The sequence below is a fragment of the Micrasema longulum genome, unplaced genomic scaffold (genome assembly GCF_059751315.1).
Source record: "Micrasema longulum isolate JH-2025_06_02 unplaced genomic scaffold, ASM5975131v1 h1tg000031l, whole genome shotgun sequence".
NCBI classification, from domain to species: Eukaryota; Metazoa; Arthropoda; class Insecta; order Trichoptera; family Brachycentridae; genus Micrasema; species Micrasema longulum.
The window spans coordinates 843,147-856,264 of NW_028277238.1; the positions used below are offsets into that span (position 1 = coordinate 843,147).

Consider the following 13,118-nt stretch of genomic DNA (forward strand, 5'->3'; position numbering starts at 1 on the left):
TTAATAGATGACCGCGATCGCTTTAATAAATTGTGAAAAATAAATAATGGCATTTTATGACTGTTGAGTAAATATTTTATCTTTAACCCTTATACTGCTAAACAACGATATATCGTTGTTGTTAATCCCTATCATAAAGTTCCAACTAGACTGATGCTGACGTCATAATCCCCAAAAGGGTAAATGAATTCGGGAACTGCTTGTTGCACTTAACCGTCAGTGGTATAAAACATTTTCAAAACATACAAATTACTTATTCGACGGGTTATCATTTAGTTTCGTACCTATTTCAGCCCCACGGAAAATTTAACACAAAAAATGTTTTCTTACGCGTGGTTAAAATTTGAGCATTAAATTGTACGGCAAAGTTTCTTGAAATGAATAAAAAATATTTAAATAAAAACGAACTACTTTGAATGACGTCACTTGTTTATATGAATCAACCAATGATAAGAGGATTGTGGAAGATTTCCGGTTTGCTAATCGTCAATGGACCAATTAACAGAACTAACCGAAAAGAAGCGGAAGAGAACTTGCGACGTCACACGCGGGTTAATGTCAGAAATACAAAAATTTAAAAGATCGTAGCGCTGATAATACGATACATAAAAATTAAAAAAGCTTTGTCTAATAACAATTTTTTTTTAAACCACTAAACATCCTCATTATAAATTTACTTATGATGTTTAAATTCGCAGTGCTTTTAAGAAAAGAGAAACGACTAAACACAGGAAACTTCTAGCTAGTCGGGACCTGAAACAGTGAACTTTTTTACATTGCAAAAACAGTCAAATGAAAAATAAATTAATGTTAATAGTTAGTTTTTTAATCACTTATATAATATTTGAAGAAAATAATTGCATTCGGTGTTTTTCCCGCGATTAAACCTGATCCAATAATTAAGAAAATATTGATGTACTTCCGTAATGAATAACTAATTAAATACTTTACTTTTAATATAATAACTCTTATCTAGTGAGGTCCCTATATCACCGTAAAACCCCATAATTAAGAATATAAACAAATAACTAAAGAGCCATAAAACATAAAAATAATTCACCACGGAACCTAATGATTGTCAATTAGGACGTTTGAATATTAAAAAAATCATTTGTTCATTTATTATAATGGGTGCCCACAGCAATGGGAAATTCAAATGTTTTAGCTGTTCATTAGGTAGTAATTATTACTCTACTAACAAAACGTAATTATTACTATACAAACTCTATTCTACAAACAAAACGTAAATGAGGTATATCAGCTCGATATTGATCCAAAAATACTTTAGAAAAAGCTTCTTCGATTTCGTGCTCTTCGTAAGAGTCATATTATAAATTATTATCACTATCACTTAAAAAATTATCGTTATTGTCTAATTCACTTTCGGAATAGGTTTAGCTGCTAAGCCTCCGAGTTTCTCGGTGAGGTACTATTATTTATTTATCACTTTCACTATCCGTTATCATTTTGAATGATATATTTTGTAAATTCATTCACAATAAAAAGGACGCTTTGCAGAGTAAAATTATTTGTTAGAGTAACAAAGTAAGATTAAAAATATATTCAAATGTAAAAAATATGTAACTTATCTAAGCTGTTTGTAATTTCGGCAACTGTTGTCTATCTCGCTCAATCCATAATGCGTGAACTAGCTATTAGTAAAACGGAATATTTTTCTTAGAAGAGATATCAATTTGTGAGACAGTTGTACAAAAACATTTTTTTTTAAAATTATATTATAACATCTATCAAGAAATAATATCACTTCTTAGTACATTTACCGGTTACTTTTAAGTTTCAATCTAAATAACTCCCTACAAACATTTGGACATACTCAAAATATTGTTGATTAAAATAACTTGCATAAAAAAATTAAAGTATTTTTAGGCATTACCTAGGTGAAATAATTTATCCAGGTGAAACTCACCGACACCAATAAAGGTTTCAGCTCTTTTAGTTTGCAAAAGTCAACAGATAGAAGAGTTGAGGTAATGTAAAAATAGTCATGAATGTGGATGTGTAAACATACCCCTAAAATAGTGGATATTTTGTAGTGTGTAAAGTGGTCATTTAAACCAGCCAATGACAGATCATAAGTCCTGTAAATGCCTAGACTTCCATATTCCCTTGGCAAAAATGTTTTCCCTCTCTGTTGCAACTAATTTCAAGATATATTTTACACAATTTTTGTTTAGCATGCATTGATGGAAGTGGTAGGTTTGATAATATATAACAGAGCACTTTGCCCCACAATAAGCAAAAAACTATCATTATTATTTCGTTTCAATAATAACTATTCAAACAATGCGCCTTGAGATTGCTGTACGAGATCAGTTTTGTTTGTTTTTATTTTCAATTAAGAAAGGGTTTACAACCGCTGTACGAAAATTGTCTATTTGCGGCACGAATTGTCTATCTCGCTCACTCCACTGGGCTTGAATTAGATATTTATGAAATGGAAGATTTTTCTTGGAATTGCTATTAATTTTTAAAACAGTAGTGTGTTTGGAAAACAACGTATTCGATAAAATATTTTTAAAATGTATTAATAATAAGATTTCTGATTAGATTCTTGAAAAACTGCGTAGCAGCGTAAGGGTTAAATACCTACCTACTATCATTATTTGGTCCAATCAGAATCTTCCAAGTCAGCTCGCCACGAAGTTTTTACTAGACGCCGCACGGTTTTCTACGTTCCTCTTAGTAAGCTACTAAATTGAGAAATTACTTTATACAACAAAGTAAAAAGAAATCGACTGTATCATAAACATTTTTAGAAGAGATATAAAATATCTATTATCTTTTTTATTATTTTTCACTACTTGACAAATTATTTACCTTTTTACGTAGTATTTTTTAGTCTATGGTTACACATTCAACAAAACTTGACAAACTGACAGATACAGAGATTGTCTAAAATTTGACGTGGTTGAATCGCTTCCTCGACCGGTATTCGGGAAAAAAAATAAGATGTATTTCAAGTCATTTATTATAGGTATGCTTAATCTGTCCAATATTTTTTAAGGCCATTAATGAATTAATTTATCTTAATACTTCTAGATGTTTAATAATAACCTAATTAAAATACAACGACGCTATTATTGTATTACAAAAAATATATATCATTATTGTATGTATTGTGGTAGTTATTAAACTTAAATTTGGCACACCATGCACACTATAAAACATTGAAATGGAGTACAGTCTTAAAAACATTCTCAGGACGGTGCGTCCGTTGAAATTTTTTTACGTTTCTCATATTATTAGTCAAATCAACACATTTATGAAACTCGCTAATTATTATGATATAAATATAATATAATTCATAATTGTATTATTTGTTTTCTACAGCTTTCTTTATAGCCTCCATTGAAAATGTGTCAGGATTTTACCCACCAAGTGGAGATGTTGTTGAACTCACACCCAGTAATTTTGATAAACTCGTAAAACAGAGTGATCATATCTGGATTGTGGAATTCTATGCTCCATGGTGTGGACACTGTAAAACCTTGGTTCCGGAATATTCTAAAACTGCCAAAGCATTAAAAGTAAGTTTTAAAATTATAATCTCCCCAAATGCCTGCAAATAAAGTTGAGATAAAAAATATTTAAAGTTAACAAACGTTTCTGGGACTAATTTTTTTCAGCAGATGCATCGCACCTATAGGGCAAGTTAGACAAAAATAATTGATTTAAAATGAAATAAGTGTCGCGTTTTTGTCAAAATGGGTTATTCTATCTTATTTTTTTCATGCAAACCATTTTGACTAAATTGCAACTATTCCTCAACTTTTAACTTAACTTTTTTTGGAGCAAGTTAGATATTTGTCAGATACTGAATTTTTCTTATATTCTGGTTTAATGAACACAAATAAAGCAATTTATTTTAATTTATACAATTGACAGGTCACAAGCCCTCTAAATGCCTAGACGGAGCCTTTCACGCATGAATCAATCATCTTAGCCACTACACCACGGAGTCCGCTAGTATAAAACATTTGCATAAAGAAAATTATGTATTTGAGTTAACTATTTATTGTTTTTGCTGCAGGGCATTGCCAAAGTTGGAGCAGTGAATGCGGACGAGCACCGTTCCCTGGGTAGTGAATATGGTGTGTCAGGATTCCCCACACTCAAGATCTTCGGTCATGATAAAAATAATCCGGAAACTCACAAAGGAGGTCGGACAGCTTCAGACATGGCTGAGGCTGTATTAAAAGCTGCTTCTGCTAAAGTTAAAGCCGAACTGGGAGGCAAAACTGGTGGCGGATCTTCTAAGGTAAAAAAGCACCGGTCTTAACTGGTTTGATCGACAGAAGCTGCTTGCCAAACTGGAAATACTTACTTCCAAATACTAAACAGACACCAACAATTAAAAAATTTACTAACTCTGCCGACACAAACCACCAAAACACATTCCTTTTATTATATTCATACTCCATATATTTTATCTTCCTTTACCTTTACTTATATTCATACCAAATAAATATTAAAATATCACTCCAAATAAATATTTTCTTCTTTAAAAACACTGTCTTTACGTTTACATTTAAGAAAAGAAACATCTAGGCTTTTCTTACAGGAAATTGAAAAACTATTTTCAGGGCGCAACCTATTTTGTATATCGCTAGCCCAAAGCAACAGTGAGATATCTGTGAAAAACACATTCACTAGGTTTGCAAAGGGTCTGACTGAATTAAATTATAAATACTATATTTTCAAATAGGTCAACTATCTAACTTCAATATTTTAATCATTGAAAACATGCATTTCAATTATTAAAAACATGCATACAAAACAATATATTTAGGAAAAAAAAACATTGATACGAATATGATTATGATTAATCTACTTCAAACTTTTTAAAACTTTAAACACTCAACACAAAAATAGATTGAAATGGTTTTATGCAAAACAAGTTTCTATTTAAAATTGCCCCTTCAAAAACACCCACTGAATGATTGAGGAATATTTTTATAAAACTGCTCTAAATCTGATTCTTCCTAACCGAAATTGACATACTTATTATTGGGAGCCATAATTTTAATAGAAAATTCACAGTCAGAAATGATTGATTAAATTAAACATTTGTTTATACAAAAGAGTAATATTGGTATTTATATATAGTGCGTTATAATGTTTAATAACCCTATATTAGTGTGTGTCGGTTCACTTGGTTCACCAAGTAAACATACAAATTTCGTTTGTGTTAGCAGGCATACCATAATAATTTATATGAAAACTTATTGTTACGCACACATAAAGCAGAGGGTATTAAAGATTTTAATGAACTGTACCTAGATTTTAAATCTATTTTTATTTCAAAATTGTCGGATATTCAAGCCCTCAATAAAACTATTAGAAAATGTTTTTTTTTTTTTTTTCACCACAACAGGCCAGGAGACCTAATTACAGTGGTGAATTACATCACAGAACTCCCAGGCTTGAGAAAAATCACATTTAATTTTTGTGTTCTCACCGGGAATCGAACCCGGAACCTTCCGCCTGTGAGTCAAGCGTCTTGACCACTACACCACGGAGGCCGCCATTGTGGTAGAGTAAGAGTGTACGTAATATTAATTTGATCTCTGATCCAGAAATCACAAAGGCTTAAAGTTACCCACAAATCAACGTAAACTGTATACAAAAATAGTTTTTTTTGTGATGTCAATATTAATTTGATTGCATAGGGAAATGTTTTTAAATGGGGTGTATATTGTGTCTGCTTTAGAGAAGATGTTCGAATGACAGTAGATTTATGTTTACATCAAATCATGTGAACGTTCATATTTCAATGACTTCCATACACATCAAATTTATGTGTTCTTTATCTTTCCTTGACCAATAATCTACCATTTATATATTACCACACATGTTTTATGTTTTATTTATAGTGCCACTTTTTTACAGGATGATTCTGATGATGTTGTAGAATTGACAGATTCTAATTTCGATAAACTTGTGATGCAGAGTGATGATCTGTGGTTAGTTGAATTCTTTGCACCTTGGTGCGGACACTGCAAAAATTTGGAACCCCATTGGGCCAAGGCAGCCACTGAACTCAAAGGAAAAGTAAATATTTTGCATTGATTTATTTCCGATTTTTCACTTACTTAGAAACTAACACCCCTCATCTAGCCTAACTGTATTAGAAAAACATTATATTACAAATGACAGATTATAGGCCCTATAAAACTTAGTAAATTTGAAACGGGTTGTGGTCCCATGGGTAGAGTTGCGGACTCACGGATCACAGGTCCGAGGTTCTACTCCAACTTGATTCCCATTTTCTAATAATGAGTTATTTACAACTCTTTTTTAATGTTTCCAAAATTTAAATATCAGGATATAATTTAAATATGAGGATGCATATAATTCTTTTAAAAAATATATATTCAAATTTGAAATTTGTCAGATCTATTTGATGCCAAGGATAGATGGATTGTCTTTAATATTTACTTTCCATTTTATGAAAGCCTGTAAAATATATTTTAGGGACATTTTATGAAGGGATATTAAATATGATGGGTCGGTGTAGCCATCAATAATCAGGCCTGCATTTTTATTTTTCGTGACAAACTAAATCAATACCCACTTAGCTTTTTTAAAAAAATGCATGATGATATTTTTTTTTTAAAACAATTTTAACTATATCTGATACAGTTTATTGCAATTTCGTGTCTACTTAGTTTTACTAACAAAGGAAATATGAATTCTCAAATGGCAAAATATAAAAAATACCACAAACAGTATTTTAAGCTCTTTTTGCCTTTATCAATAGTTTTTCTTCACGAATAGTCGCATTTTTTATTAAAAAAAGTATTTGTTTAATGCGAATATTATCACATTTTTATCACTTTGTGTATATGTATGTATATCACGAAAAGAACATTAACTTTATGTATGGCAGTTTTCCACGTTTTCAATTTGTTTTATTTTTGTACTAGATAAACTCAAAATTCACTAAACTTAATTTCAATTTTACACATGTAAAATGATGCTATTGTTTCATGGAGTAAAAATATTTAGAAATATCCTTTAATGTAATTTTTCAAAAAGTCTTCAAAAATAGTTTTCTCAATTAGAATTTGTTTAAAAAATAATAAAGGTTTACACATGAAAATATCGACTATTTTCAGGAAATCTACGCTGTATATGTCCGAATGTTTGTAGATAAGTACTATATTTAACCCTCTAAGAAGTTAATCAACTGACTGATATTTCATTTTATTACATTAATGGTAAATGTTTCACAATGTGTAAAGTGATCACATAAACCAGCCAATGACAGATCATAAGCCCTGCGAGACGCTAGGCTTCCATATTTCCTTTTGTATGTATTTTTAAGAACTCAATATTACAAACTTTACAAAAATATTTGTATAAATGTATTTTGCAGTGATTTTAACTTTTACACTATATCTTACAGGTGAAATTAGGAGCCTTAGATGCAACAGTCAACCAAATCAAAGCTAGTCAGTATGGAGTTCAAGGCTATCCGACAATTAAAATGTTCTCATCCGGGAAAAAAGATTCTGATTCTGTATCTGATTATAATGGCGGCCGTACTGCCAGCGAAATAGTCAACTGGGCTTTGGACATAGTTTCAGAAAACATACCAGCTCCAGAATTAATTCAAGTGAGTATATAAATACACATATTTAAACTGTAACTGATAATATAATGACATTAAATCATATTTAACTTGTATTGCGGTTAGACTGGATATTATAAATACACAGACTCCATACTATCATGCAAATGCACTGGTGACAGGTGTTAGCTGAATTTACAATTAAATTAGACAAGTTTTGGAAAAAATCATATAAATGTTGAAAGAGAAACAGTACGCATTTATCTCATACAATCACAGCCTAAATTGCTTGTCACCATGAGAAGATAGTGATCAATTGCATATGTTTAAGTATCATGATGATATTATGATACTTACGGTCGAAGAGTTAACTTCTTTTCTTACTTTCAGGTGGTTAATGAGAAATCCGTTCAAGACACATGCGGAAACAAACCGTTATGTGTTATATCAGTTCTCCCTCACATATTGGACTGTGATGCAGCTTGCAGAAATGACTACTTGGAAATACTTAAGACAATGGGAGAGAAGTACAAGAAAAAGATGTGGGGGTGTGTAAAATTATATTTTTATAGCACTGAGTAATATTGAAAGTAATAACACAAATAACTATCACGGACTTTCGTGAAGATCATCTCGTGATCCAAAAGGGATATTTAGGGTACCAATATTTGGCAATGTTAAGAAAAAATCCACAAATTATTATTCTTTGTAGCTTTTACAAAATGAAAAAAATTAGTTTATTTTCATAATACAATATTATCAGGTCTAAACTCTACACAGTAGATGTGGGTAAGACCCTGTCACCGAGAGGATACACATCACTTGATCTGCATCACCAAAGTGACCAAATCTTTCAAGTAGTTCAATTGATAGAATGTATCTCCACATCTTTCGCATCTTCATATTATTTGTGTCTTCATATCTTTCATGTCTTTAGTTCGTTTCCTTCTTTTGTTTGCTCGAGCCAAATGTGTAGGAGCGGTGAATGAAACAAATAAATCCAAACCTTTGGCTGGTTTGTCAGCACGATTTTCTTTATAGAATTTATAATATTGTTCTTTAGATATTATAATATCACAAACCTGTAGAAAACAAATAAATTATTTTATTTTTTTAAATAACGTTAGTACTATAAGGCATTTTTTATGGGACAAATTAACACAGAAATCATATTTCATGCAAGGTTTATTTATTTTTTATTTACTTTTACAATTAACGTTTTGTTTAATTTTTTTAATTATAAATATTTTAAACCCCCTTAGCGAGTTAACTTTTTTAAAAAGTAGGTTGTTATATTTATAATATGCGCAGTTATACAATATATTATAAAATAAACAAATGTAAATGAAAAAAAAAATGTAAATAAATTTAAAAAAAAAAACAATAATCGGCTCTAACACGAAATGAATAACGACCTAATAAGTTATTCCACAATTAGGTTGTTACTTTTCACATTGTTTCATCTGTAATTATTTTTTAAAGTTAAATCTTCCGATTGGATTGTTATTTTGTTATATTTTAATCACTATTTATTTTAAGTAACTTAATATGTTTTATGTTAATTATTATGGCTTAGCACGGGTACAGCCTAAAAAGACAATAGATTAGTGAAAATGAATATTTTTATAATGAATTAGTAAATAAATAAATTAATTAATTGATAAAAGTGTTTCTTTAAATATTGGTATTGAACAGAAAAATATACAATATCTAATAAACTCGGGTGAACAAACTAACCTCTTGTTCACATTTGAGGGCATTTATGAAATATGAATACCTAATGTTTACATCTTAACATAAATAATCATTCATAAAATAGCATTTTTATCGTGACATTTCATAATTAGTGTCAATTAAATTTAAGTGTGGCGTGCTGGATGATAAAGCCGCCTCCGTGGTGTAGTGGTCAAGACGCTTGACTCACGCACGGAAGGTTCCGGGTTCGATTCCCAGTGAGAACACAAAAATTAAAAATGTGATTTTTCTCAAGCCTGGTTGTTCTGTAATGTAATTCACCACTGTAATTGGGCATCCTGGCCTGTTGTGGTGCAAAAAAAAAAAATGAAAAGGAACAAAGAACAAAGCAGCCAGTATAGACATTTAGGTACCTACTATAGATACAGAGTGTATATGTAGGTACCTAATCTACCTACTAACCACAGAGATAAGGACACAATCTCCTTCAACAAATGAACTAAATGAGCTACAGATCCAAAAGACACGAAGATATGAAAGATACAAATTACACAGAGATTTATTTAGTTCGGCGCTCTTTTCGTTCGCGAACTAACTGACCGAGATGAGAGAAACATATCTCTAGTTCAATATTTCCGACCTTATCAGTATGACAGGTGACAGGGTCGTTCGCGAACTACACACCTCTACTACACAGTATAATATAGATTATAATGCATCGGGAGATACTGTGCCATTATTACATAAATGACATTGTATGATTAATTTATTAATTTGATTCATTTTCATTGTTACTTAATTCTCAAAAACTGTGTATATTTAAAAAAAGGTTAAAATCGTTGGAAATATTTATAGTTTTCGATAAATATTAAATTCTTTGATCTTTTGCAATGAATACTCCATTTCGTTGCCTGGTTATAAAAAATATATTTGGATATAATTTGAATCTTGTATTTGCAGATGGCTGTGGAGTGAAGGTGGTGCCCAGCCAGGTGTGGAGGAAGCCTTGGAAATCGGGGGATTTGGTTACCCGGCAATGGCTGTGGTGAATATTAAGAAAATGAAATATTCCATTCTTAGAGGATCATTCTCTGAGCAAGGCATTAACGAATTCCTCAGGTGAGTGTTTATATCTAATGATCTTCATTATAATTTTTTGATTAAGCACTTTGTTTACATCACTGACTTGTGACATGATAATTCCACATCTGATACCTAGTTACCACATGTGAATTAATGATAAAAAAAGTGCCTATTTAAAAAATAAATGTAATATCAACAATATTTTGAGTTAGTCCAAATGTTTGTAGACAAAGACTGGATTTCACCCTACGAGGAGTTATTAAGATTAACACATTACAACAGAGATGGAGAACATTTTATTTAGGCTGTTCAAATATAGACAGAAAAACAGCCAATGATAGGTCATGAGATCTGTAAATGCTTAGAATTCTATATTCCTTCTCTAAAATGTTTTCCATCTCTGTTGTAATGTGTTAATATTGTAATACAACAACAATATATATAAACTTGCAGCCTTCACGGTGTAGTAGTTAAGACGCTTGATTCCCGGTGAGAACATAAAAGTTCAATGTGATTTTTCTCAAGTCTCGATGTTCTGTGCTGTAATTCACTTCACCACTGTAATCAGGCCTCCTAGTCTGTTGTGGTGCAATAAAAAAAGCTTTATAGAATAATTAATGAATCAGGTTGTGGTTTCCGCGACTAGTGTTGCGAACTCGCGGATCAGAGGTCCGACTAGATTCCCATTTTTCTAATAGGGGGTTATTTACAACTCATTGAAAATGGCCCCAAAATCAAAATATCTAGGTAAATCATAGGAACGAAAATATTTCCCTTTTTTTTTCTACATTCTTTTCCTCAATACTTATTTTATTTAGGGATCTCTCATTTGGACGTGGTCAAACTGCACCTGTAAAAGGAGCCGAAATGCCAAAGATTTACGAAAATGATCCATGGGATGGAAAAGATGGAGTTCTACCGCAAGAAGATGATATCGATTTGTCTGATATTGATCTCGATAAAGACGAATTATAGGTTATTAAATAACATATCCATTTTTTATTACGTATGAATGTTTATGTCAATCTTCAACATAATCAAGAGTTGTAAATGTTGTTGTTAGTGAAAATTTACAAATAATGTCAAATTACCTTAAATGAATCGTGTGTGGAAGTTTTTGAATATGTTGAGGGTCTTCCAATTAAAAAATGCCATCTTTATTTTTGTGAACTTAATAATTGTAAAATATTATGGATATTGTTGATCATGCGGAGTTATGTCACATTATATTATATTTTTAAGATAAACCAAAGTCTGAGAAAACCCTTGCTTCTAAAATACTAATTTAAAAACTACAGAGTCAATCATGTGAAGAAGAAAAAAACTCTGATGCATTTTTTTCCTCTGTATTCCACTATATTAGTTGCATTGTATGTTTAAAATTGCACAATATTGATGTATAACATAGTCAATTTATTTTAAATTAAAATTCTACATTTTTTTATATTGTGTACTTATTTTTATCAGTGAAAGTGAAATAAATTATTAATAAAGAATATTATTTTCTAACTATTCGAGGAGCGCAATTTAAAATACATTTGACCGAAAATGACAAATATTACAACAGATGGAGAACATTTTTGAGAAAAGAATATGGAGGTTTAGGCATTTACAGGGTTTATGACCTGTAATTTGCTGGCCATTAAGTCCTCCTTTCACACATTGTGTAACATTAGCTATTTGAATATCCATATTTCTTCCATCTGTTGACTTGAGTAATGCAGAAGAGCTTAAACTTTTACTGGTGTTGGCAGAGCTATCTTAGGCCGTGCAGGGGCCCATTTAGAAAGCAAAAAACAAAAATGAATATCATGACATTTTGAGGCTCCCATCAGGCCAGGGGCCCTGGGCTCGTGCCCCATGTGTCCTTATAGAAACGACAGGCCCGGATGTGGGTGTTATTCATCTGGTTAAATTATTTCACTCACTAGGCAACACCTGAAAATACCTCTCAATTTTTATACTGCTCAGACCATGCTTTTACATAACAAAGGTCAACGTTTGGAAGAAATATGGAATGGTGAATGTGATCAAAAATATGGAATGGTGAATGGTGAAGGTGAATGGTGTACATGACATGTGTAACCCTTCTAGACTAATAAGACAGGCGCCGCGGCGCAGATGGTTAGATGACCGACTGTAAAACTGGCGTCGTAGGCTCGATTCCCGCCAGTTGCAAGATAAAAATTCAAGAAATTTATTTTCCTCAATTGATCTGGGTGTTGTGGTGTATTTTTCATAACCTCCTTCCATATCCCCTCTTCTCCACCTGCTGACAAGCCTCTAAATAGAGGCTTAGCGGGTTTTTCCTTTTAAAAAAAATGCCTACGCTTTCATATCTCTTCTCAAAAATGTTCTCAATCTCTATTGTAACATTTGTGATCAATGAACAGTTTGCTCCTCATATTCCACACACTGTAACAGAGGACTAGAGCCTTCTTAATGCTACCCAAACATAACAGAGGACAAGAGCCTTCTTAACGCTACCTGAACTTAACGAGATAGTACTATCTTGCACTTTTCCCAACAAGAAAAGATTTTTAAGGAGCTCTTTGTAAGCTGGTAGTCTTATCATCTACTACTACCTACTACCATCACGCCATTTCTCCGTAGGGGTAGGCAAAGAGAATGGACACGTCTATCCTGGCATACATTCCTAGCTTCTTCCGTATTCATACATCTTGTCATACATGCCCTTTGGTTCGGTCTGCTTTTGACATGACCAGACTTAAGATTTTGGTTTATC

General features: G+C 31.7%; 1 protein-coding gene across 1 annotated transcript; it reads left to right on the forward strand.

Annotated features, from left to right (window-relative positions):
• The first annotated feature begins 2,904 nt into the window (after positions 1-2,904).
• Positions 2,905-11,816, forward strand: CaBP1 (Protein disulfide-isomerase A6 homolog CaBP1). The gene is made up of 8 exons (XM_088224460.1): positions 2,905-2,995; positions 3,352-3,548; positions 4,052-4,279; positions 5,911-6,072; positions 7,430-7,639; positions 7,985-8,142; positions 10,250-10,408; positions 11,191-11,816. Exons 1-8 carry the CDS (start codon positions 2,971-2,973, stop codon positions 11,345-11,347), a joined length of 1,296 nt encoding a protein of 431 aa, XP_088080586.1. The 5' UTR covers positions 2,905-2,970; the 3' UTR covers positions 11,348-11,816.
• Positions 11,817-13,118: the final 1,302 nt, after the last annotated feature.